The following is a 22,042-nucleotide window of genomic DNA, read 5'->3' as shown; positions in this document are numbered from 1 at the left end:
GAGCCGAGATCGCGCCACTGCACTCCAGCCTGGGCGAGAGCGAGACTCCGTCTCAAAAAAAAAAAAAAAAAAAGAAAAAGAAAAGAATATTCCTTTTCCAGGATTACTATGAAGATTCAATAAAACCATGTTCATTAAGTGTTAAGCACAGTGCCTGGCACATAACGTGCTGGGCGGGTCCATGGTCCGGACAGAGGGACCAGGCACTTTCCAGCGCCTGGATCTGCAGACGCGAGGTCTTCTGTATTCTGGCCAACCTTGGTGTTGCAGCTGCTCTCTGGGCCTCAGTTTGCTTGAACTAAATGTAAGGGGGCCAACTTAGGTGAACTTTGGGAATCCAGCCAACCTGACTTTAGGGAGAGTATGGAGCCAGGGATGGCATTGTGAATCCGGAGGGCCGACACCAGAACCTGCAACGTGGCATCTGCTACCTTACTTCCCCCGGAAAAGCGCCAGCGGCGGCGCCTAGGCGCGCGGTGCAATGTGGGCCAGTAAAAGGCGCGGCTGGCCCTGCCGCTTACACCGCCCACGTGGCCAGCGCCACCTGCCTCATTGTGCCCAGGAGTTCTCCAAACCCGCGCTGCGGAGTGAGTGACCAAGTTCTGGCCAGTTCGACCTCGAGGATCCAGAGGTGGAGACGGTACTACCTCCCAGCTCTGGTTTCCATCCCCTTCAGGTCCTTCCTCGGGAGGCGGGGAAGGAAGTCCACCCTGCGCGTGATCCTTTATGCCCGGCCCCTGCCCCTCCCTCCGGGTGGAGCTTCCCCCTCACCGCCAGACTTAAGCTGAGGACCGTCGGATCTCTGGCGGGGTGCAGAACTGAGCCCAGGCCACACTACCCTATTCACGCTCTGTGCTTGTGCCAAGGTGAGTTTCTCTTGCTGCTGGCCTATCTTTCTCCCGGAGGCGATGGCCTCGATCCTTTACTACTGAAATGTAAGCCCCCGGGGTTGAGCGGAAAGCGCAGAGCACTGGAGGGGACGAGACCTGGTTTCGGATTTGAGCTCTTCTTTTTCTCTGTATGATCTTGCTAACTTCCCAGTTTCTCTGAACCTGTTTCCTCAGCAATAAAATGAGGTCCTACATTAGAACTGTAGCAAGAATTGAGATAAAGCTTTGACGGCGCACAGCGCATACTAGGTGGTCTGCAAGTTTTAATTGCCATCTTTTTGTTTGCTCACCTACGTGCTTTTTCCAGCTGCTCCGGCTTTCTTATGCAGGTGCAGGGATGTTTCTCAGAAGCGGAGAGAAGTGGGGATAATTCTCTTACTTAGACACCTGCTTTGGGTCTGGGAAAGTCTGACATGTTATTCTGTTGCCCCAGAACTCTGTTAAAGTGAGACACAGATCTGAACCTTCACTGGATGAGGCTACTGTTAATTAACTCTCTTCCCTTTCAGATCGTTCATACTCAGGGCTGCAGGCCTGTTACTTTTCCAAGATCTGTTTCCTTATTTTTAATACAGGAGCAATCTCAGTATGATTCTATCTGGTCCACTGGGATTTTTTGCCGAGTATAGTAAAGTGCTTTGATATTCTCCAAGAGGATTCTTTCCAGGTTTTCCAACAGGTAAAGGAAAAAGGTGACAGAGGCAGCGACTTCCTCAAATGTCCTTCCAGCTGGCCAAACTCAAGCTGTCAAGATCTCTCCCCCATAAGCCGTGTGTGTGTGGTGTGTGTGTGTGTGTGTATTGTGTACATTGTATGTATGTATGTGTGTATGTATGGGACAGGTACTCTAGGAGTGACAGGTTCAGGCAGATGACGGGCTCAGACCTCAAGGAGTAGCCAGGTTTGTGGGGGAAATTTATATGTAAACAGAAAAATGTAGTGATGTGCACATGCTATCAGTACGTGGAAGTAGCCATCCATTTATTTATTTATTTTCTTTTTAGAGATGGATGGGGGTCTCTCACTCTGTTGCCCATGCTGGAGTGTAGTGGTGGAATCCTTGCTCAGTGCAGCCTCAAACTTCTGGGCTCAAATGATCCTGCCACCTCAGCCTTTGGACTATAAAGTACATGCCACTGTGCCCAGTTAATCTTTAAAATTTAAAAAAAAAAAAAGTTCTCCCTATCTAGCAGACTCAGAAAGAAAAAAACAAATTTTTGTAGAGACAGTGTTTCCTTTTGTTGCCCAGGTTTCAAGTGATCCTCCTGCCTCAGCCTGCCCAGGTACTGAGATTACATGTATGAGCCACTGCATCTGGAAAGGAGCCAGAAATGTAAAGTGCTAGCTGAAGGATGAGCAGCAGTTAGCCAGGCAAAGGTAGGGTTTGGGGAAGGAAAGTGTGCACACACATAGAGTCAGGTAAGTGGTGTGACCCTGTTGAGTGTTCAAAGTCTGGAATACAGTCTGACATGAGGAGGTGGTGAAATGAGGAAGATAGAAGCCAGGTTTTGAGGAGCCTGGACTTTATCCTGAATATAGGGGAGAACTGCTGGAAGGGTTTGAGACTGGGAGCCACATGGTTAGATCTGGTGATGGACTGTGGGAAAAGGGACCACTTTGGAAGCCAAGATCCGTGGTTTAAGTAAAGAGTGATGGTCAGCTGGGCACAGTGGCTCACGCCTGTAATCCCAGCACTTTGGGAGGCCAAGGCGGGTGGATCACCTGAGGTCAGGAGTTCGAGACCAGCCTGGTCAACATGGTGAAACCGTGTCCCTACTAAAAATACAAAAAGTAGCTGGGTGTGGGGGCACACACCTGTAATCCCAGCTACTCAGGAGGCTGAGGCAGGAGAATCACTTGAACCGGGGAGGCAGAGATTGCAGTGAGCCGAGATCATGCCACTGCATTCCAGCCTGGGCAACAGAGTGAGACTCTGTCTCAAAAAAAAAAATTTAAAAAGGCCAGGCACAGTGGCTCATGCCTGTAATACCAGCACTTTGGGAGGCTGAGGCGGGCAGATCACAAGGTCAAGAGATGGAGACCATCCTGGCCAACATGGTGAAACCCCGTCTCTACTAAAAATACAAAAATTAGCTGGGCGTGGTGGCCTGCACCTGTAGTCTCAACTACTGGGGAGGCTGAGGCAGGAGAATCGGTTGAACCTGGGAGGCGAAGGTTGTAGTGAGCCGAGATCACACCATTGTACTCCAGCCTGGTGACAGAGCGAGACTCTGTCTCAAAAAAAAAGAGTGATGGTGGTCAGAGATGGGGCAGTGGCAGTGGAGGTAGATATGGATGGACTAGAGAAAGATTTAGGAATATATATTTTAAAATTCTTTTCACATACATCAAGAAGTACAGGAAGCATTATTGCAGTCTTAGGTCTTAGGTTACATATTAGAGCATTCTCTTTTTCTGTAGCTATAAGTATTAACAAGATTTAAAACCCAGCTAAACTGACAAAATCTGGCCAACATTACATATGTAAGGTGGTTTTCCAAGCTGGCTTTTTTAGAAGTATAGGAGAGGCCGGGTGCGGTGGCTCGCGCCTGTAATCCCAGCACTTTGGGAGGCCGAGGTGGGCGGATCACGAGGTCAGAAGATTGAGACCATCCTGGTTAACATGGTGAAACCCTGTCTCTACTAAAAAATACAAAAAAATTAGCCGGGCATGGTAGCGGGCGCCTGTAGTCCCAGCTACTCGGGAGGCTGAGGCAGGAGAATGGCATGAACCCGGGAGGCGGAGCTTGCAGTGAGCCAAGATTGCGCCACTGCCCTCCAGCCTGGGTGACATAGCGAGACTCCATCTCAAAAAAAAAAAAGAAGTATAGGAGAAAGCCAGGTGTGGTGGCTCACACCTGTAATCCCAGCACTTTAGGAGGCCAAGGTGGGAGGGTCACTTGAGGCTTGAAGTTTGAGAGGGCAACATAGTGAGACCCTATCTCTACAAAAGAAAAATAAGGCCAGGCATGGTGGCTCACACTTATAATCCCAGCACTTTGGGAGGCTGAGGCAGAAGGACCGCTTGAGCCCAGGAGTTTGAGACCAGCCTGGGCAACAAGGAGAAACCCTGTCTCTACAAAAAATACAAAAAATGAGCTGGACATGGTGGCCCATGCTTCTAGTCCCAGCTACCTGGGAGGCTGAATGGAGAGGATAGCTTGAGCCTGGGAGGTGGAGTTTGCAGTGAGCTCAGATCACACCACTGCCCTCCAGCCTGGACATTAGAGTGAGACTCTGTCTCAATAAATAAGTAAATAAATAAGCTGGGTGTGGTGACATGTGCCTGTAGTCCCAGCTACTCGGGATTGCTCCAGTCCAGGAGTTCGAGGCTGCAATGAGCCATGAATGGGTCACTGCACTCCAGCCTGGGCAACAGAGTGAGACCCTGTCTCAAAAAGAAAAGTACAGGAGAAAATACTCTCCTCACCAACTACTTATCAAAACCGTAATCTGATAATACTCATAAATGCCTGCAAGGAACTGCAAATACTTTCTTTAGATGGCTTTTATTTATTCATTTTTTAGACAGGGTTTCACTCTGTGGCCCAGGCTGGAATGCAGTGGTGTGATTTCAGCTCATTGCAACCTCTGCCCCCCAGGCTCAAGGGATCCTCCTGCCTCAGCCCTCTGAGTAGCTAGGACCATAGAGACACATCACTATGCCTGGCTAATTTTCATATTTTTTGTAGAGACCAAGTTTTGCCATGTCCCCCAGGCTGGTCTCGAACTCCTGGACTCAAGCAATCTGCTTGCCTCAGCCTCCCAAAGTGCTGGGATTAACAGGCATGAGCCACCACACCCAACCAGCTGGTTTTTTTTAAGGCCCAAATGGATTATACTATCAACATGTCTGGTTTGCTTTTACACTTGTTATCCAGGGCTTTGGTCTTTTGGTGAGATAGAGTACAAAGTCAACACTCTATCCACAAGTTCTGCATCTGCGGATTCAACCTAGAATCAAAAATACTTGGGGATAAAAACCAATTTTAAAAATTCAAATAAAAAAATACAGTATAGGCCGGGCGTGGTAGCTCACGCCTGTAATCCCAGCATTTTGGGAGGCCGAGGCAGGTGGATCACCTGAGGTCAGGAGTTCGAGACGAGCCTAACCAACATGGAGAAACCCTGTGTCTACTAAAAATACAAAATTAGCCAGGCGTGGTGGCTCATGCCTGTAATCCTAGCTACTCGGGAGTCTGAGGCAGGAGAATCACTTGAACCCAGGAGGCGGAGGTTGCGGTAAGCTGACATTGCACCATTGCATTCCAGCCTGGGCAACAAGAGTGAAAAAAAAAATGATAACATCTATTTACCTAGCATTTAGCATTTATATTGTATTAGGAATTATAAGTATTTAGAGTTGATTTAAAATATACAGGAAGATGTACTTAGGTTTATGCAAATACTATGCCATTTTATATAAGGGACTGGAGCATCCCAGGATTTTGGTATCTGAGGGAGTTCTGGAACCAATCTCCTGTGGATACCAAGGGATGACTATACAGAAAGAAGAGCATGGGTTAGGCCCTGTGCAAGGTGCTTTAGATATAGTATCTCTTGAAAATATCAGAACTGAGATTCAAACCCAGGTCTGCGTAGCCCCAGAGCCTAAACTGTTCCCTCTGCACACTACCGCTGGATTTGATGAGTACAGTTTTGGACATGGCGAATCTCAGATGTCAATACATACTAGTGGAGAGGTCCAGAGGGCGTTGAATATACAGAAGTGGGTTGAGAAGAATCAAGGCCTAAGGCAATAACCGAAGATGTGAACTCAACTAGGGAATGAGAAGATTGAGGAGAAAACCCTGAAAGGACCTTTCCTCTGCCTCCCACACCAGCATTTATGGGAGGCAGAGGAAAGGCCCATGCAGCTAGGAAACACTCATGTAGATATTGTTTCCTTTTTTTCCTGTGTCTTCTAGTTCCCTGCATCCAGGCAGCAACTGTAGAGCCCTTTGAGAAAGAAAGAATTCAACAGAGGGAAGGAACCTAGGCACTGAATTGGAAATAATAAAACCTGATTTCTGATGATACCTTCCTCCCTGCTCAATCCCCACATCTCCCTTTTACACTTGAAGATAACATGAGGGTTTCCAGCCGGGCGTGGGGGCTCACGCCTGTAATCCCAGCACATTGGGCCGAGGTAGGTGGATTGCTTGAGGTCAGCAGTTTGAGACCAGACTACCCAATATGGTGAAACCCCGTCTCTACTAAAAATACAAAAAATTAGACAGGTGCGGTGGTGGGCGCCTGTAATCCCAGCTACTCTGGAGTCTGAGGCAAGAGAATCACTTGAACCTGGAAAGTGGAGGTTGCAGTGAGCCAAGATCGTGCCACTGTACTCCAGCCTGGGTGACAGAGCAAGACTCTGTCTTAAAAAAAATAAAAGGATAGCCGGGCGCAGTGGCTCACGCCTGTAATCCCAGCACTTTGGGAGGCCAAGGTTGGTGGATCACAAGGTCAGGAGTTCGAGACCAGCCTGGCCAATACAGTGAAACCCCGTCTCTACTAAAAATACAAAAATTAGCCGAGCATGGTGGCGGGCGCCTGTAGTCCCGGCTGTTCGGGAGCCTGAGGCAGGAGAATCACATGAACCTGGGAGGTGGAGGTTGTGGTGAGCCAAGATTGCGTCATTGCCCTCCAGCCTGGGCAAGAAGAGTGAAACTCCGTCTCAAACAAAATAAATAAATAAAATAAAAGATAGGCTGGGCACAGTGGCTCATGCCTGTAATCCCAGCACTTTGAAAAGCTGAGGCTGGTGGATCACCTGAGATCAGGAGTTCAAGACCAGCCTGGCCAACATGGTGAAACCCTGTCTCTACTAATAATACAAAAATTAGCTGGGTGTGGTGGCACATGCTTGTAATCCCAGCTACTCGGGAGGCTGAGGCAGGAGAATTGCTTGAACCCAGGAGGCGGAGGTTGCAGTGAGCCAAGATCGCGCCATTGCACTCCAGCCTGGGTGACAAGAATGAAACTCTGTCTCAAAAAAAAATAAAAATAAAAGAGATAACATGAGGGTTTCTGAATGCTGCCAAAAGTCCAGATAGGCAGTTCCGGACAAGCTCAGAGTCTGGAATCTGTTAATGCACGGCTAGGCTGGAAAGCAGTTGTATCAAGCAGAAGATGAGGAAGTCAGGAGCTGGCTGAGGATGATTTTCTGTCCTAGAGAAAAACATCTATGTGGCACCTTCATTCTTCCCTAGGGAGCTCTTGTTCTTTGCAGATCTCCTACATCTTTCATCCCTGTTCCCCAAGCCACAGCCTTTTCGGTGTTCAGTTTTACCAGCAAAAGAAAGGGAGAAGCAAGATTCAGGTTTCTTCTTCCTTTTCCCCTTAAGCCAGGGTGTTGTTCAACCTCTCACCCCAGGTGTAATTTCAGAGCCTTGTCATGCGTGCTGGGTAATCTGCGAGAGGCCAACAGGTCATTGGGCATTAAGCCCAGGAAACCTGCCTTAGACCCTGGTGGCCGCAGGCCACCAGGTTCCTCTTGTCAAGTCCAGACTTGCTTGCTTGATCCCTTGGAAATTTGATTATAAAGAGCATTGCCCTGGTAGCTTGTGGTTTGACACTCAGATTGAAGTTTTGATTTTGTTTTAGCAGAGAAGAGTGGTTTCCAAAACCAACTTAAACTAGACTATAAAATTCTTCCTGGGTCAGAAGTATTAGGAAAGACAGTGTTGGTGTACTGGCTTTACTCACAACTTGTCTTTTTTTTTTTTTGAGATGGAGCCTCATTCTATATCCCAGGCTGGAGTGCAGTGGCATGATCTCAGCTCACTGCAACCTCTGCCTCCTGGGTTCAAGCGATTCTGCTGCCTCAGCCGCCCGAGTAGCTGGGATTACAGGTGTGCACCACCATGTCCAGCTAAGTTTTGTATTTTTAGTAGAGAGGGGGTTTCGCCATGTTGGCCAGGCTGGTCTCGAACTCCTGACCTCAAGTGATCCGCCTGCCTTGGCCTCCCAAAGTGCTGGGATTACAGACATTAGCCACTGTACCCGGCCTCAACTTGTCTTATTATTATTATTATTTTTTGAGACAGGGTCTCGCTCTGTTGCCCAGACTGGAGTGCAGTGGCACTATATCGGCTCACTGCAACCTCAACCTCCTGGGTTCAGGCGATTCTCATGTCTTGGCCTCCCAGGTAGCTGAGGTTACAGGCATGCGCCACCAAGCCCAGCTAATTTTTTTTTTTTTTTTTTTTTTTTGAGATGGAGTCTTGTTCTGTCGCCCAAGCTGGAGTGCAGTGGCTCAATCTCGGCTCACTGCAACCTCCACCTCCCGAGTTCAAGCGATTCCTCCTGTCTCAGCCTCCTGAGTAGCTGGGACTACAGGCACGTGCCACCATGCGCGGCTAATTTTTGTATTTTTAGGAGAGACGGGGTTTCACCATGTTGGTCAGGCTGGTCTCGAACTCCTGACCTCGTGATCCACCCTCCTCGGCCTCCCAAAGTGCTGGGATTACAGGCATGAGCCACCACACCCAGCCTAATTTTTGTATTCTTAGTAGAGACAGGTTTCGCCATGTTGGCCAGGCTGGTAATACTCTGACCTCAGGTGATCCGTTGCCTTGGCCTTCCAGAGTGCTGGGATTACAGGTGTGAGCCACCACTCCCAGCCACAACTTGTTTTATTACTTACTCTATCCTACATCCTTTTAGAACCTGGAAACTAGGATTATATTTATAAAGATATTGTTGGCAATTAAATCAATCCCAAGAGTGATATTCATGGTACTGATGAGATCAGGGGAAAAGGTTGTATCTACCTCATTGGCTCTTGGTGTGAACATTCTCTCTCCTTTTCTTTCACTTGAATAACTCCTATTCAGTTATTCTTTGGGACTTGACTCAGGAAGAGATGCCTCCAAGAAGCCATCCTAGCAAGGTTACTCTTTTCTTGCTGCCCTTGTGCAGCTCTTGTGCAGAATTTGATCAAAGCTCTTATCACAGTGTACTGATATCACCTGTTCCCATTACAGGACCATAAACTGAAGGAAGGCAGTTTAAATATTTAAATACGTTTTTCTCTTGGGTTTAGCACAAGAGTTGGAACATTCAATTTACTGACAAAACGAGTATTCTTGGGCCATTTGGTGACTTCTTATTTTCATAGCTTTCCAGAGGGGGAGGCTCCACTTACCTGCTTTGTTTGGTTGGAAATTTACCTGTATCTGTAATTAGTTATTTTTCTGCTGCACTGAAGTCATGTGTATAATTTCCCCTTCCTGGAAAGAGTTCTTCCCCTTGACTCTTGGGAATTCTTAAAAGCCAGTGTCAATATTTCTTTGTCCTTGCCCTTTTCTGTAGTACATCATACTTGTATCTACCGTATCTTTTTATAGGTCTGTGTTTATTTGCCTTTTTTCCATTAGCTCCTCCTTAGATCCTTGGTTTTGCCACTTCTTTTTTTTTGAGACGGAGTCTCCCTCTGTCGCCCAGGCTGGAGTGCAGTGGCATGATCTCAGCTCACTGCAACCTCTGCTTCCCGGTTCAAGCAATTCTCCTGCCTCAGCCTCCCAAGTAGCTGGGATTATAGGCACCTGCCACCATGCCTGGCTGATTTTTGTATTTTTAGTAGAGACGGGGTTTCACTATGTTGACCAGGGCTGGTCTCGATCTCTTGACCTCGTGATCCGCCCACCTCGACCTCCCAAAGTGCTGGGATTACAGGCGTGAGCCACCGCGCCCGGCCAGTTTTGCCACTTCTTAGCTGTTGATTTGGAGCAAATAACTTCACTTTTTTTTTTTTTTTTTTTTTGAGATGGAGTCTGGCTCTGTTGCCCAGGCTGGAGTGCAGTGGCGCAATCTTGGCTCACTGAAACCTCCGCCTCCCGGGTTCAAACGATTCTCCCGCCTCAGCCTCCATAGCTGGGACTACAGGCGCATGCCACCACACCTAGCTAATTTTTGTATTTTTTGGTAGAAACAAGGTTTCACCATGTTGGCCAGGCTGGTCTCTAACTTCTGACTTCAAGTGATCTGCCTGCCTTGGCCTCCCTATGTGCTTGTATTACAGGTGTGAGGCACAGCACCCGGTCTAACTTCACTTCTTTGAACCTATTTTCTCAACTAAAAAATTAAAGATCTGGATATGGTGGCTTATACCTGTAATCCCCGCAATTCAGGGTGCTGAAGTGGCTGGATAGCTTGAGGCCAGAAGTTCAAGACCAGCCTGGGCAACCTAGCCAGAACCCATCTCTAAAAAAGTTTAAAAACATCCAGGTGTGCTGGCACAGGCCTGTAGTCCCAGCTACTTGGAAGGCTGAGGCAGGAATATCACTTGAGCTTAAGAGTTCAAGGCTGCAGTGAGCCGTGATCACACCACTGTTCTCCAACCCAGGAGACAGAACCAGACCCTGAGTCTAAAAAAGAGTTCCTTTTTTAGGACTCCCTTTACCTCCCTTGCAGGAGCCCACTCAGGCCTACCAGCATGGCTGACCAGACCTCTGTGAAAGGTACTTAGAGAATCTCTGTAGTTCTTTTTTTTTTTTCTTTTTTTGAGACAAAGTCTCGCTCTGTTGCCCAGGCTGGAGTGCAGTGGTGCAATCTAAGCTCACTGCAACCTCCGCCTCCTGGGTTCAAGTGATTCTCCTGCCTCAGCCTCCCAAGTAGCTGGGACTACAGGCACCCGCCACCACGCCTGGCTAATTTTTTGTATTTTTAGTAGAGACGGACTTTCACTGAGTTAGCCAGGATGGTCTCGATCTCCTGACCTCGTGATCCACCCGCCTCGGCCTCCCAAAGTGCTGGGATTACAGGCATGAGTCACCGTGCCTGGCCGAGAATCTCTGTAGTTCTGACAACCTCCTGGGAACATTCATTTCATTCTCAGAGAAGTGGCCCCTTCCTGGGCCTATTCAGTTACCTGGTCTCTCTTTCTCTCATAATGGCCTTTGCCTGCCTTACACTGGCTTGAGACCTTATTTAGTCAAGACTGGGTGCTTCTGTATGGCCACCCTGCTTTTGTTTTTAGATAGTGCAGTTCTTTAACAGAGATCTTTAGCCTGCCACAGAGAAGGGCAGCCAGGCTGGTGGTCTGGTTAGTGTTTGCCCAGGAGCTACTGGCCATGGTTGGTTTTGGGCACCCTGTCTCTGCTGCCTTTTCTCACAGGCACATATATAACCACGTGTTTGTCCTCCACATCTGTCCCCTCTTCCCCACCCCTTCCTGCCCCATGCTTTGTAGTAGCAAGACAGGGTCTTACTCTGTCACCCAGGCTGGAGTGCAGTGGCGTGATCTCAGCTAACTGCAACCTCCACCTCCCAGGTTCAAGTGATTCTTGTGCCTCAGCCCCCCGAGCAGCTGGGACTACAGGTGCGCGCCACCATGCCTAGATAATTTTTGTATTTTTAGTAGAGATGGGGTTTCACCATGTTGGCCTAGCTGGTCTTGAACTCTTGACCTCAGGTGATCTGCCCGCCTCAGCCTCCCAAAGTGCCGGGATTACAGGCGTGAGCCACTGCACTTGGCCGCTTTGCAGTATTTTTGACAGTGGATATCTGAGACCTGAACAACAGCACTAACCCCAACACCATTCTCTTCCCATCTGTGTTTCAGGGGGCAATGGCGGCTTCCTGTGTTCTCCTGCACACTGGGCAGAAGATGCCTCTGATTGGTCTGGGTACCTGGAAGAGTGAGCCTGGTCAGGTGAGGGATGGGGGAAGAAAAGAGAAATTTGTTGAGCCTCTGCCTGCATTTTCCTAGCAGCCCCACCCCCGTATTCCCTTTCTAGTGGGGATAAGCCAGTGGGAAGAGATAAGAGAAGAGACCAATTATACACCCTGGGCTTCCCCAGCTGACTCAGAGAGTGGGCTGAGGGGCCCAGCAGGGCCGGGGGCATAGGAAGGACATCTTTCTCTAACTGGATCTGCATTGAGTGATGTGGCAGACATGGGGCCCGTCTGTGCCCATCCCTATGCTATGACCCCTAATATGGCAGTTATCACCCTGTGCTGTGATCATGTCTCCTCTCCCACACTGGGTTCTTTGAGGGCTCAGCCTCTCCCTACTGCTCAGTCCAGAATTAGGCACATAGCAGGTGTCAAGGTTTGAAGAATAACTAGGTGAATTGTATAGACCAAAGGTCAGCAAGCTTTTTTTTTTTTTTTTTTTTTTTTTTTTTTAACTTGAGACAGGGTCTTGCTCTGTTGCCCAGGTTGGAATGCAGTGGCACGATCTTGGCTCATGGCAGCCTTGACCTCCTGGGCTCAAGTGACCCTCCCACCTCAGCCTCCTGAGTAGCTGGGACCACAGGCACACACTAACACACAGGCCCAGCAAACTTTTTTTTTTTTTTTGAAACCGAGTCTCACTCTGTTCCCCAGGCTGGAGTGCAGTGGCATGATCTTGGCTCACTGCAACCTCTGCCTCATGGGTTCAAGTGATTCTCCTGCCTCAGCCTCCCGAGTAGCTGGGACTACAGGCACGAGCCACCACACCGGGCTAATTTTTGTATTTTTAGTAGAGACGGGGTTTTACCATGTTGGCAAGGCTGGTCTTGAACTCCTGACCTCAGGTGATCCACCTGCTTTGGCCTCCCAAAGTGCTGAGATTACAGACATGAGCCACCTCGCCCGGCCACAAACTATTTTTTAAAGAACAAGATGGGGCCAAGTGTGGTGGCTCATACCTGTAATCCCAGCACTTTGGGAGGCCAAGGCAGGAAGATTGCTTGAGCCCAGGAATTTGAGACCAGACTGGGCAACACAGTGAGACTCCCGTCTCTACAAAAAATTTAAAAAATTAGAACGTGCCTGTGGTCCCAATTACTTGAGAGGCTGAGTTAGGGGGATTGCTGGAGCCCTAGAAGTCGAGGCTGCAGCGACCTATGATCATGCCACTGCACTCCAGCCTGGACAGAGCGAGACCATCTTAAAAAAAAAAAGTAGACCAGACACTGTGGCTCACGCCTGTAATCCCAGCGCTTTGGGAGGCCAAGGCAGGTGGATCACAAGGTCAGGAGTTCGAGACCAGCTTGGCCAACATGGTGAAACCCCGTCTCTACTAAAAATACAATACAGGTGTGTTGGCACACGCCTGGAATCCCAGCTACTTGGGAGGCTGAGGCAGGAGAATTGCTTGAATCTGGGAGGCAGAGGTTGCAGTGAGCCAAAATTACTCCACTGCACTCCAGCCTAGGCAACAGAGCAAGACTCCGTCTAAGGGGGAAAAAATTAAGGAAAAAAAGTTAATTAACAATTAGATTCTATTGGACAAGTTACAGATGGAGGTGATTATACACTCATGTGACCTTTTAATATGTAACCACTTAAGCCGGGTGTGGTGGCTCATGCCTGTAATCCCAGCACTTTGGGAGGCTGAGGCAGGCAGATCTCCTGAGGTCGGGAGTTCAAGACCAGCCTGACCAACACGGAGAAACCTCGTCTCTACTAAAAATGCAAAATTAGCTAGGCATGGTGGTGCATGCCTGCAATCCCAGCTACTTGGGAATCTGAGGCAGGAGAATCACTTGAATCCGGGAGGCGGAGGTTGCAGCGAGCCAAGATCGTGCCATTTCCAGCCTGGGCAACAAGAGCGAAACTGCATCCCAAGAAAAATAATAATAAAATAAATAAGTAACCACTTAAAAATATAAATGTAGTTCTTAACTCAAGAACTGTTAAAGTTGATAATTGACTGACCCCTGGTGTAAACCCCTCCCAGCTGAGGGGAGTCTGGGAATGTAGACCTGCTTTCTCAGGGTGGACGTAGCTATGAGATTTGGCTCCTGCCTGGAATGACGCATTTCCCCAGGGCTTCTTCCTTCTTCCTTGGAAATCTTGAGTCAGAATGAAGAGAAGTTTGGGGATTAAGTTTCAGAGAAGCCCCAGCTGAGAGAACAGATTCTTCTATCTGGGATTTAGACTGATATTTGTGGTGTGCTTGGATGACCTGTGTCTCTTTTCCCTTTTGCTTTCTTTCCTATAGCTGCCAAGGAGCCTGGAGCCAGGGTCCCTGTGCTTCAGGCAGGCACTTGTCACAGCCTCGGAGAAGTCCAGGAGCTAGGTCAAGGCAGGGGGTGGGGGCCACAGACAAGGCCAAGGCGGGGCATGGAACAGCAGGGGTCAGATGTTAGGGGAAGTACGTCTGCACCCGAGTGGGGATCTTGAATACTATGCCAGGCACCCACAACAAGAGCTTTGGGTGCTTTGTGTCTAGGGCTGGGTACCCTTGTTTCTGCTGCTGGTGCCATGTTTCCAGTATGGATTTTAGCAAAATTAACTGACCCATCCTTCTACCTGATGCCTGTTTTCTTCTCTCTCATTAGGGAGTTCTGGGTCCAGCTTTTAGCCCACTTATCTGCCTCCAGCTTTCAGCCTAGTTATCTGCCTTCCTTAATCTTTTCCCCCTTCTAACCTCTTTTGCTGGCCTGTGCTCCCAGAGTTCCCAGAGTCTGTCTACACAACTCCTTGTATGTCCTTGGCCTAGGAATTTTTTCCTATGTTTCTCTAACCAGCTCCTTAGAACCTGGAACTTGTTTCCATGGTCTATACTTCTTTTCTCTATTTATCCATCTGTCTTCTGATTGAAAAAAAATTATGATTTTTTAAATTTTTAAATTTTTATTTATTTATTTATTTAATTTTATTTTTGAGATGGAGTCTTGCTCTGTCGCCCAGGCTGGAGTGCAGTGGCGCAATCTTGCCTCACTGCAAGCTCCGCCTCCTAGGTTCACGCTATTCTCCTGCCTCAGCCTCCTGAATAGCTGGGACTACAGGCACCCCCCACCACGCCCAGCTAATTTTTTGTATTTTTAGTAGAGACGGGGTTTCACCATGTTAGCCAGGATGGTCTCCATCTCCTGACCTCATGATCCACCCGCCTCAGCCTCCCAAAGTGCTGGGACTACAGGCGTGAGCCACCGCACCCAGCCAATTTTTTTTTTTTTTTTTGAGAAGGAGTTTCACTCTTGTTGCCCAGGCTGGAGTGCAATGGCACGATCTTGGCTCACTGTAACCTCCACCTCCCAGGTTCAAGCGATTCTCCTGCCTCAGCCTCCCAAGTACCTGGGATTATAGGCATGCACCACCACGCCCAGCTAATTTTGTATTTTTAGTAGAGACAGGGTTTCTCCATGTTGGTTAGACTGGTCTCAAACTCCCGACCTCAGGTGATCCACCCGCCTCGGCCTCCCAAAGTGCTGGGATTACAGGTGTGAGCCACCGCGCCTGGCCTTTATTTAAAAAAAAAAAAAATTGTTTTTAATTTGTTGTTGTTATTTTGTGTGTTTTTTTTTTTTTGAGACAGAGTCTCACTCTGTCTCGCCCAGGATGGAGTGCAGTGGCATGATCTCAGCTCACTGCAGCCTCCTCCTCCTGGGTTCAAGCGATTCTCCTATCTCAGCCTCCTGAGTAGCTGGGACTACAGGCATGTGCCACCATGCACAGCTAATTTTTGTGCTTTTAGTAGAGACAGAGTTTCACCATGTTGGCCAGGCTGGTCTCAAACACCTGACCTCAGGTGATCCACCTGCCTCGGCTTCCCAAAGTGCTGGGATTATAGGCGTGAGCCACCACGCCCGGCCTTAATTTTTTTTTTTTTTTTTTTTTTTTAAAGAGGTGGGGGTCTCGCTATGTTGACTAGGCTGGTCTTGAACTCCTGCCTTCGAGCAATGCTCCCATGTCGGCCTCCCAAAGTCCTAGGATTACAGGTGTGAGCCACCGTGCTCAGCCTGAAAAAATATTTACTAAAGCCCTCTTTATGGTAGATGCCGGGAAAATATTGTTAGTTTTTGCTAGACCTTGCTGAGATGGCTTGGGTAGGAAGGCATCTTAGAGACTGGTTGGGTTGGGAGCAGAGCAAAGGGTTTGGAGCCTCTGAAGAGGCTTCTGGTCCCTTAGACTGAAACCATCTTCCATCTTTTTTTTTTTTTTTAAGACAGAGTTTCGCTCTTGTTGCCGAGGCTGCAGTGCAGCGAGTGGCACAATCTCAGCTCACTGCAACCTCTGCCTCCTGGGTTCAAGTGATTCTCCTGACTCAGCCTCCCGAGCTGCTGGGATTACAGGTGCCCGCCACCACACCCAGCTAATTTTGTATTTTTAGTAGAGATGGGGTTTCACTGTGTTGGCCAGGCTGACCTCTAGCTGGCCAGGCTGGTCTCAAACTCCTGACCTCAGGGGATCTGCCCACCTCAGCCTCCCAAAATGCTGGGATTACAGGCGTGAGCCACTGCGCCCAGTTCATCTTCCATCTTTTCACCTCCACTGTATAGATGTGCCTGTTATATTTCTGACCCCCATTCCCCCAGCATTGACCTTGGTGTGGCAACAGTAGAAGGCTGAAACCAACAGAGCTGAAACCTCTGCTTCTCTCACCTGGCAGGTAAAAGCAGCTGTTAAGTATGCCCTTAGTGTAGGCTACCGCCACATTGATTGTGCTGCTATCTACGGCAATGAGCCTGAGATTGGGGAGGCCCTGAAGGAGGACGTGGGACCAGGCAAGGTAAGGACTGGGGTTGTAAAGAGAGGTGGGGTGAGATAACTTAGAAGCTGAAGCTAGGGCTGGGGCCCAGCTTGAGGGAATCTGGCATCAGCTTCCTTCCAGTTCCTCTCCCAGAGTTGGGGGTGGGTGAGACCACGTGCTCGTGGCTCTTCTCACTGTGGGCCCTGCCCCCTGTACTAGGCGGTGCCTCGGGAGGAGCTGTTTGTGACATCCAAGCTGTGGAACACCAAGCACCACCCCGAGGATGTGGAGCCTGCCCTCCAGAAGACTCTGGCTGACCTCCAGCTGGAGTATCTGGACCTGTACCTGATGCACTGGCCTTATGCCTTTGAGTGAGCCTTGCCAGAGCCTCATCTGGGGAATCAGGGGGTTGAGCAGGATGGTGTTAGTAACTTATTGTAAGTCACAGCAGCAGAGCAGGATAGGAACACTCATTTGCATGGCAAGCTGAGGAGCTTGAGGTGGGATCTTAGCCTCTTCTGCTACAGCAGCTTAGCTGTAGCTACAGGAGTTTAACTCTAGAAAAAGGAAGGCAGTCTCACATGGTGTGTACCCCAGGGTATGCACCTGTAACCCTCCTGCTCCCTTTATTAATTTAGAAAAGGTGCTGACTTTTCTGTTGAGCACCTGGGGTTACAGTAATAAGTAAGTCTCAGCAGAAGATGTGAGAAGAGCCCACCATTAGTGCTGTGCCGTGTGCTGGAAGAAGGGTGGATAACTCCCTGAGGATGAGTTAAGGAAGACTTCCTAGGGGAGAGGAGATACCTAGGTCTAGGAAGAGGAGGGGGCATAGGCATTCCATGTAAACTTAACACCTGGGTTACGATCTGGAAGGATGAAAAAGCATGGCTTTTTTTGGCCAGGCGCGGTGGATCACGAGGTCAGGAGATCGAGACCATCCTGGCTAACACAGTGAAACCCCGTCTCTACTAAAAATATAAAAAATTAGCTGCGCGTGGTGGCGAGCGCCTGTAGTCCCAGCTACTGGGGAGGCTGAGGCAGAAGAATGGCATGAACCCGGGAGGTGGAGCTTGCAGTGAGCTGAGATAGTGCCACTGCACTCCAGCCTGGGCGGCAGAGCGAGACTCCATCTCAAAAAAAAAAAAAAAGAAAAAGCATGGCTTTTTAAAAATTCTTGGCCCTTTGTCCTCTCTGGGATTGGAGTTTGGGACATAGAGTGGCTGGATGGGCAGGTAGGGTAGAAGCCTGGCATTTGTGTCCACACTTGGTGGGGCTGTCTCTCACTCAGGCGGGGAGACAACCCCTTCCCCAAGAATGCTGATGGGACTATATGCTACGACTCCACCCACTACAAGGAGACTTGGAAGGCTCTGGAGGCACTGGTGGCTAAGGGGCTGGTGCGGGCGCTGGGCCTGTCCAACTTCAACAGTCGGCAGATTGATGACATACTCAGTGTGGCCTCCGTGCGTCCAGCTGTCTTGCAGGTAAGGACAGCAAGCAGATGAGTGGTTTAGGGGTTGTCTGCTCAAGACCATGAGTGAGCAGACGATGGATCTGCTTAAGGGAGATGGCTAGCAAGTTGTCCGAGTGTTGGTGCAGAAGTCCTCTGCATAAAGGTGGGCATTGAAGCAGTGGGAGAGAATGAAATTGCCAATGGGAAATGGTGAGAAAAGCAGGCTGAAGGGGAGTGGGGGAGTCAGCAATAGGGGGTTGGTCCAGACATGCATGTCTGGGATGGGCCAAGCAAGCTGGGTGTCACCACTTCATGGTGATGGGTTATTCTTTGGCTCAGGTGGAATGCCACCCATACTTGGCTCAAAATGAGCTAATTGCCCACTGCCAAGCACGTGGCCTGGCGGTAACTGCTTATAGCCCTTTGGGCTCCTCTGATCGTGCATGGCGTGATCCTGATGAGCCTGTCCTGCTGGAGGAACCAGTAGTCCTGGCATTGGCTGAAAAGTATGGTGGATCTCCAGCTCAGATCTTGCTCAGGTATGGGGCAGTCTTAGGGAGAGGGCACTGGGTTGGGAGGCAAGGGTTAAGGGATTTCTTATTTCAGTGTCTGGGTGAGGCTGAGGATCTTGCCTTGTGATCTGGAGGGAGGCCACTAGGCATATTTCCCATTTCAGCAGGGCTCAGGTGCTCCAGGACCTTAGGGAAGGCTGCATGGAGAACAAAACAGTGCTTATGAATACTGACCTCTTTTCCTCATCTGTCTAATCCCCCAACTTAGATGGCAGGTCCAGCGGAAAGTGATCTGCATCCCCAAAAGTATCACTCCTTCTCGAATCCTTCAGAATATCAAGGTACTTGGTAATGGGTTCTATGTTCTTTAGCTCTTTGGGACATTTTCTTGGCCCTGACTCTACCTGGCTAAAAAGGCAGTGTTGTGGAACCCCAGCTTCTGCTCACAAAGCTGGCTTTCTTGAACCCCACTCTCCATCCTCAGGTGTTTGACTTCACCTTTAGCCCAGAAGAGATGAAGCAGCTAAATGCCCTGAACAAAAATTGGCGATATATTGTGCCTATGCTTACGGTGAGGATGTATCAGCCCCCTAGACTTGGGGAATGTGAGATTTGGGGTGGGATTCTGGCCCAGGTATGACCTAAGGCTTGCTGGTTGTGAGAAGGACACAATGTTGTGGGTGGGATTGCTATGCTGGACATAGTGCTCTCATTTCTGTTTATTGAGCTCAGGGAAGAAGTATGGCTCAGGGATAAGGCATATAACCTGTGAGTCCCAGTCCTGCTTCTTGATATCTTGTAACCTAGAGCAAGTTATTAAATTTCCCCAAGCCTCAGCTTCCTATGTGTAAAATGAGCCCAGTTCCTGACATGTAGTAGATTCTCAGTAAATGATATGAGGAGAGCCCAGAAGGCATTGTTGACCTCACTCAAGGGATTGGGGTTGGGAGGGAAGTCTGCTGTACTTAGGGAAATAAATGGTTACTGTACTTAGGGAAATAAATTGTTCCTGGCCTCTTGATCTCAGTTCAGACTGCAAACTCTTAGGGGCAGGGGTAGCTACAGGCTATGGGTTTGGTGCTAGAAAGCTGTTGATACTGTGGTGTTCTCTGAGATGGGGATCCCGGCCACTGCCATCTGGCATAGTGCTGTACACAGATGAGTTTGTTTAGGAAGATTTGGGGAAGATGCCTGGAGTCTTTGGAATGGCAACTCCTGCTGATGGAGTAATCTATCTGTCTCTCTTTCCAGGTGGATGGGAAGAGAGTCCCAAGGGATGCAGGGCATCCTCTGTACCCCTTTAATGACCCGTACTGAGACCACAGCTTCTTGGCCTCCCTTCCAGCTCTCCAGCTAATAAGGTCCTGCCACAACGGAAAGAGGGAGTTAATAAAGCCATTGGAGCATCCATACTGCTTGCTTGTCTTATTTGCCTGGTCAGGCCTGAGATGGAGGCTGTTTCCCTCAGGGATGACAGACCTCGGGCTGCTGGGTGTGACCTGCCCTTGAAGCCCAAATATTCATATCTTGGTTCTGGAGGAACCTGTGAGGAGGCTGAGTAATTCTGTATCCTTGCATTAGGCACGTTGGGAAGTAGCGCCATCTACTGGCACATCTTAAGCACTGCATGCTTCCCTGGAGTTTTCTCAAGAATGCCTCAAATTGGCCACCTCAGAAGTGAGCGATCAGGGCAATGATTGTCCATTGGTTTCAAGGCAGTGCTGGACCTGGGCCTTGAGTTTCCATCCCCCTGTCCTGATCAGTGCCTAGGTTTAGTAATATGAAGAGTCCAAGCGACTTACATTCAGAAGTTAGGGAATCCCAGCTTGCAAAATCACAAAAGGTGGGGACGGGGCTTTCTCCATCAGACACTGTAGTCAGTGTGCATAGGTGACCTGCAGGAGGCAACAGTCCAGCCCACACCTTGTCACTCGGCCCCTAAGGCCCTATCTTATGCACTTTTTATTGGTGGGCACCAGAGGCCACTGATAAACAGGTTTCAGGTAGGTTTTTGGCAAATCTCTCTAACCTGCAGTCACACAAAACTCATTTTACTTTCCCAAACCATTGCTCTTCATTCAAGAAGTATTTATTGGGTACTTATGCGTTAGGCATGATGCTAAGCCCTGGGGATATAGCTATAACCAAGACATATATATAAGTCCCTACAGCCTACTTGAGGAGACAGACTAAGTAATTGCATAATTAATTTAATTACAGTTGGAAGAAGTGTTATGAGAAGTGCAGGGTGAGTAGCCTACTTATTTAATCAGCTAAGATCTGAAAGATGAATAGGGATTAATTAGTTAAAGGAGGTAAGAGTGGGAACAGCATTCCATACAAATTGGACAGCTTAGGGAAAAGTCTTGTAAACTGGAAGACGCTGCTGGAAAAACCTAAAGAAGACTTGTATGACAGCAACTAAAAGTAAGGGGGACCTGGCGGTAGAGGTGATGGCATAAAACAAGGCTGGAATTGGTAGGAACTGATGATTGGAAGGCCTAGAAGACTGTTGAGATTTCTATTATTTATTTTTTGAACTGAGGGCTCTGTCACCGAGGCTGTAGTATACAAAAATTTTAAATTCTTGTAGAGACTAGGTCTCCTTATGTTGCCCAGGCTGTTTTTTGTTTGTTTGTTTTGTGATGGAGTCTCGCTCTGTCACCCAGGCTGAAGTGCAGTGGCGCTATCTCGGCTCACTGCAACCTCTGCCTCCTGGGTTCAAGCGATTCTCCTGCCTCAGCCTCCTGAGTAGCTGGGATTACAAGTCCCCGCCATGACACCTGGATAATTTTTTGTATTTTTGGTAGGGATGGGGTTTCCCCATGTTGGCCAGGCTGGTCTTGAACTCTTGACCTCAAGTGATCTGCCCACCTCAGCCTCCCAAAGTACTGAGATTATAGGCGTTGAGCCACCGCACCCGGCCCTCCCAGGCTGGTTTTGAACTCCTAGGTTCAAGACTCCTAGGTTCTTGGCCTCCCAAAGTGTTGGGATTACACGTGTGAGCCGCTGTACCCAGCCGCTTCCAAATCTTTGTGAACAGTGCTGCAACAAACATGGAAGTGCAGATCTCTCTGATATACTGATTTCCTTTCTTTTGTGTATATACTCAGCAGTGAGATTGCTGGATCATATCGTAGCTCTATTTTTAGTTTTTTGAGGAACCTCTAAAATGTTCTCCATAGTGGTTGCACTAATTTACATTCCCACCAACAGTGTTTGAGGGTTCCCTTTTCTCCACATCCTCTCCAGCATTTGTTATTGCCTGTCTTTTGGATAGAAGCCATTTGAACAGGGGTGAGATGATATCTCATTGTAGCTTTGACTTGCATTTTTCTGATGATCCGTGATGTTGAGCACCTTTTCATATGCCTGTTTTCCATTTGTATGTCTTCTTTTGAGAAACGTCTATTCAAATGTTTTGCCTATTTTCACTGGATTATATTTTTTCCCATAGAGTTGTTTGACTTCCTTATATACTCTGGTTATTAATCCCTTGTCAGAGAGGTAGTTTGCAAATATTTTCTCCCATTCTGTGGGTTATCTCTTCACTTTAATGATTGTTTCCTTTGCTGTACAGAAGCTTTTTAACTAGATGTGATCCCATTTGTCCATTTTTACTTTGGTTGCCTGTGCTTGTGGGGTATTACTCAAGAAAGTTTTACCCAGATCAATGTCCTGGAGAATTTCTCCAGTGTTTTCTTGCAGTCGTTTCATATTTCGAGGTCTTAGATTTAAGTCTTTAATTCATTTTGATTTAATTTTTGTATATGGT

At 48.5% G+C, this 22,042-nt stretch overlaps 1 protein-coding gene across 3 annotated transcripts; it reads left to right on the top strand.

Moving 5' to 3' along the window:
- Nucleotides 1–227: 227 nt before the first annotated feature.
- On the top strand, nucleotides 228–19,677 carry AKR1A1 (aldo-keto reductase family 1 member A1). Of its 3 annotated transcripts, XM_054490005.2 has the most exons (11): nucleotides 502–587; nucleotides 677–866; nucleotides 5,819–6,039; nucleotides 11,458–11,547; nucleotides 16,222–16,341; nucleotides 16,522–16,673; nucleotides 17,591–17,786; nucleotides 18,095–18,294; nucleotides 18,536–18,608; nucleotides 18,752–18,838; nucleotides 19,519–19,677. In XM_054490005.2, exons 3-11 carry the CDS (start codon nucleotides 5,980–5,982, stop codon nucleotides 19,582–19,584), a joined length of 1,044 nt encoding a protein of 347 aa, XP_054345980.1. In that variant the 5' UTR covers nucleotides 502–587; nucleotides 677–866; nucleotides 5,819–5,979; the 3' UTR covers nucleotides 19,585–19,677. The 3 variants fall into 3 exon arrangements, with proteins under 3 accessions (XP_054346004.1, XP_054345996.1, XP_054345980.1); XM_054490029.2 differs by lacking the exon at nucleotides 5,819–6,039 and having other exon boundaries at nucleotides 228–587; XM_054490021.2 differs by lacking the exon at nucleotides 5,819–6,039 and having other exon boundaries at nucleotides 460–866.
- The last annotated feature ends 2,365 nt before the right edge of the window (nucleotides 19,678–22,042 follow it).

The sequence above is a fragment of the Pongo pygmaeus genome, chromosome 1 (genome assembly GCF_028885625.2).
Source record: "Pongo pygmaeus isolate AG05252 chromosome 1, NHGRI_mPonPyg2-v2.0_pri, whole genome shotgun sequence".
NCBI lineage: Eukaryota > Metazoa > Chordata > Mammalia > Primates > Hominidae > Pongo > Pongo pygmaeus.
This window is presented reverse-complemented; position numbering and strand designations above follow the sequence as displayed.

Coding starts and splice junctions, on each gene's coding strand:
- AKR1A1 (XM_054490005.2), top strand. CDS start 5,980: ATGAGGGTTTCCAGCCGGGCGTGGGGGCTCACGCCTGTAATCCCAGCA. Junction 18,295..18,535: donor CCAGCTCAGATCTTGCTCAG/GTATGGGGCAGT, acceptor CCCCCAACTTAG/ATGGCAGGTCCAGCGGAAAG. Junction 18,839..19,518: donor ATATTGTGCCTATGCTTACG/GTGAGGATGTAT, acceptor CTCTCTTTCCAG/GTGGATGGGAAGAGAGTCCC.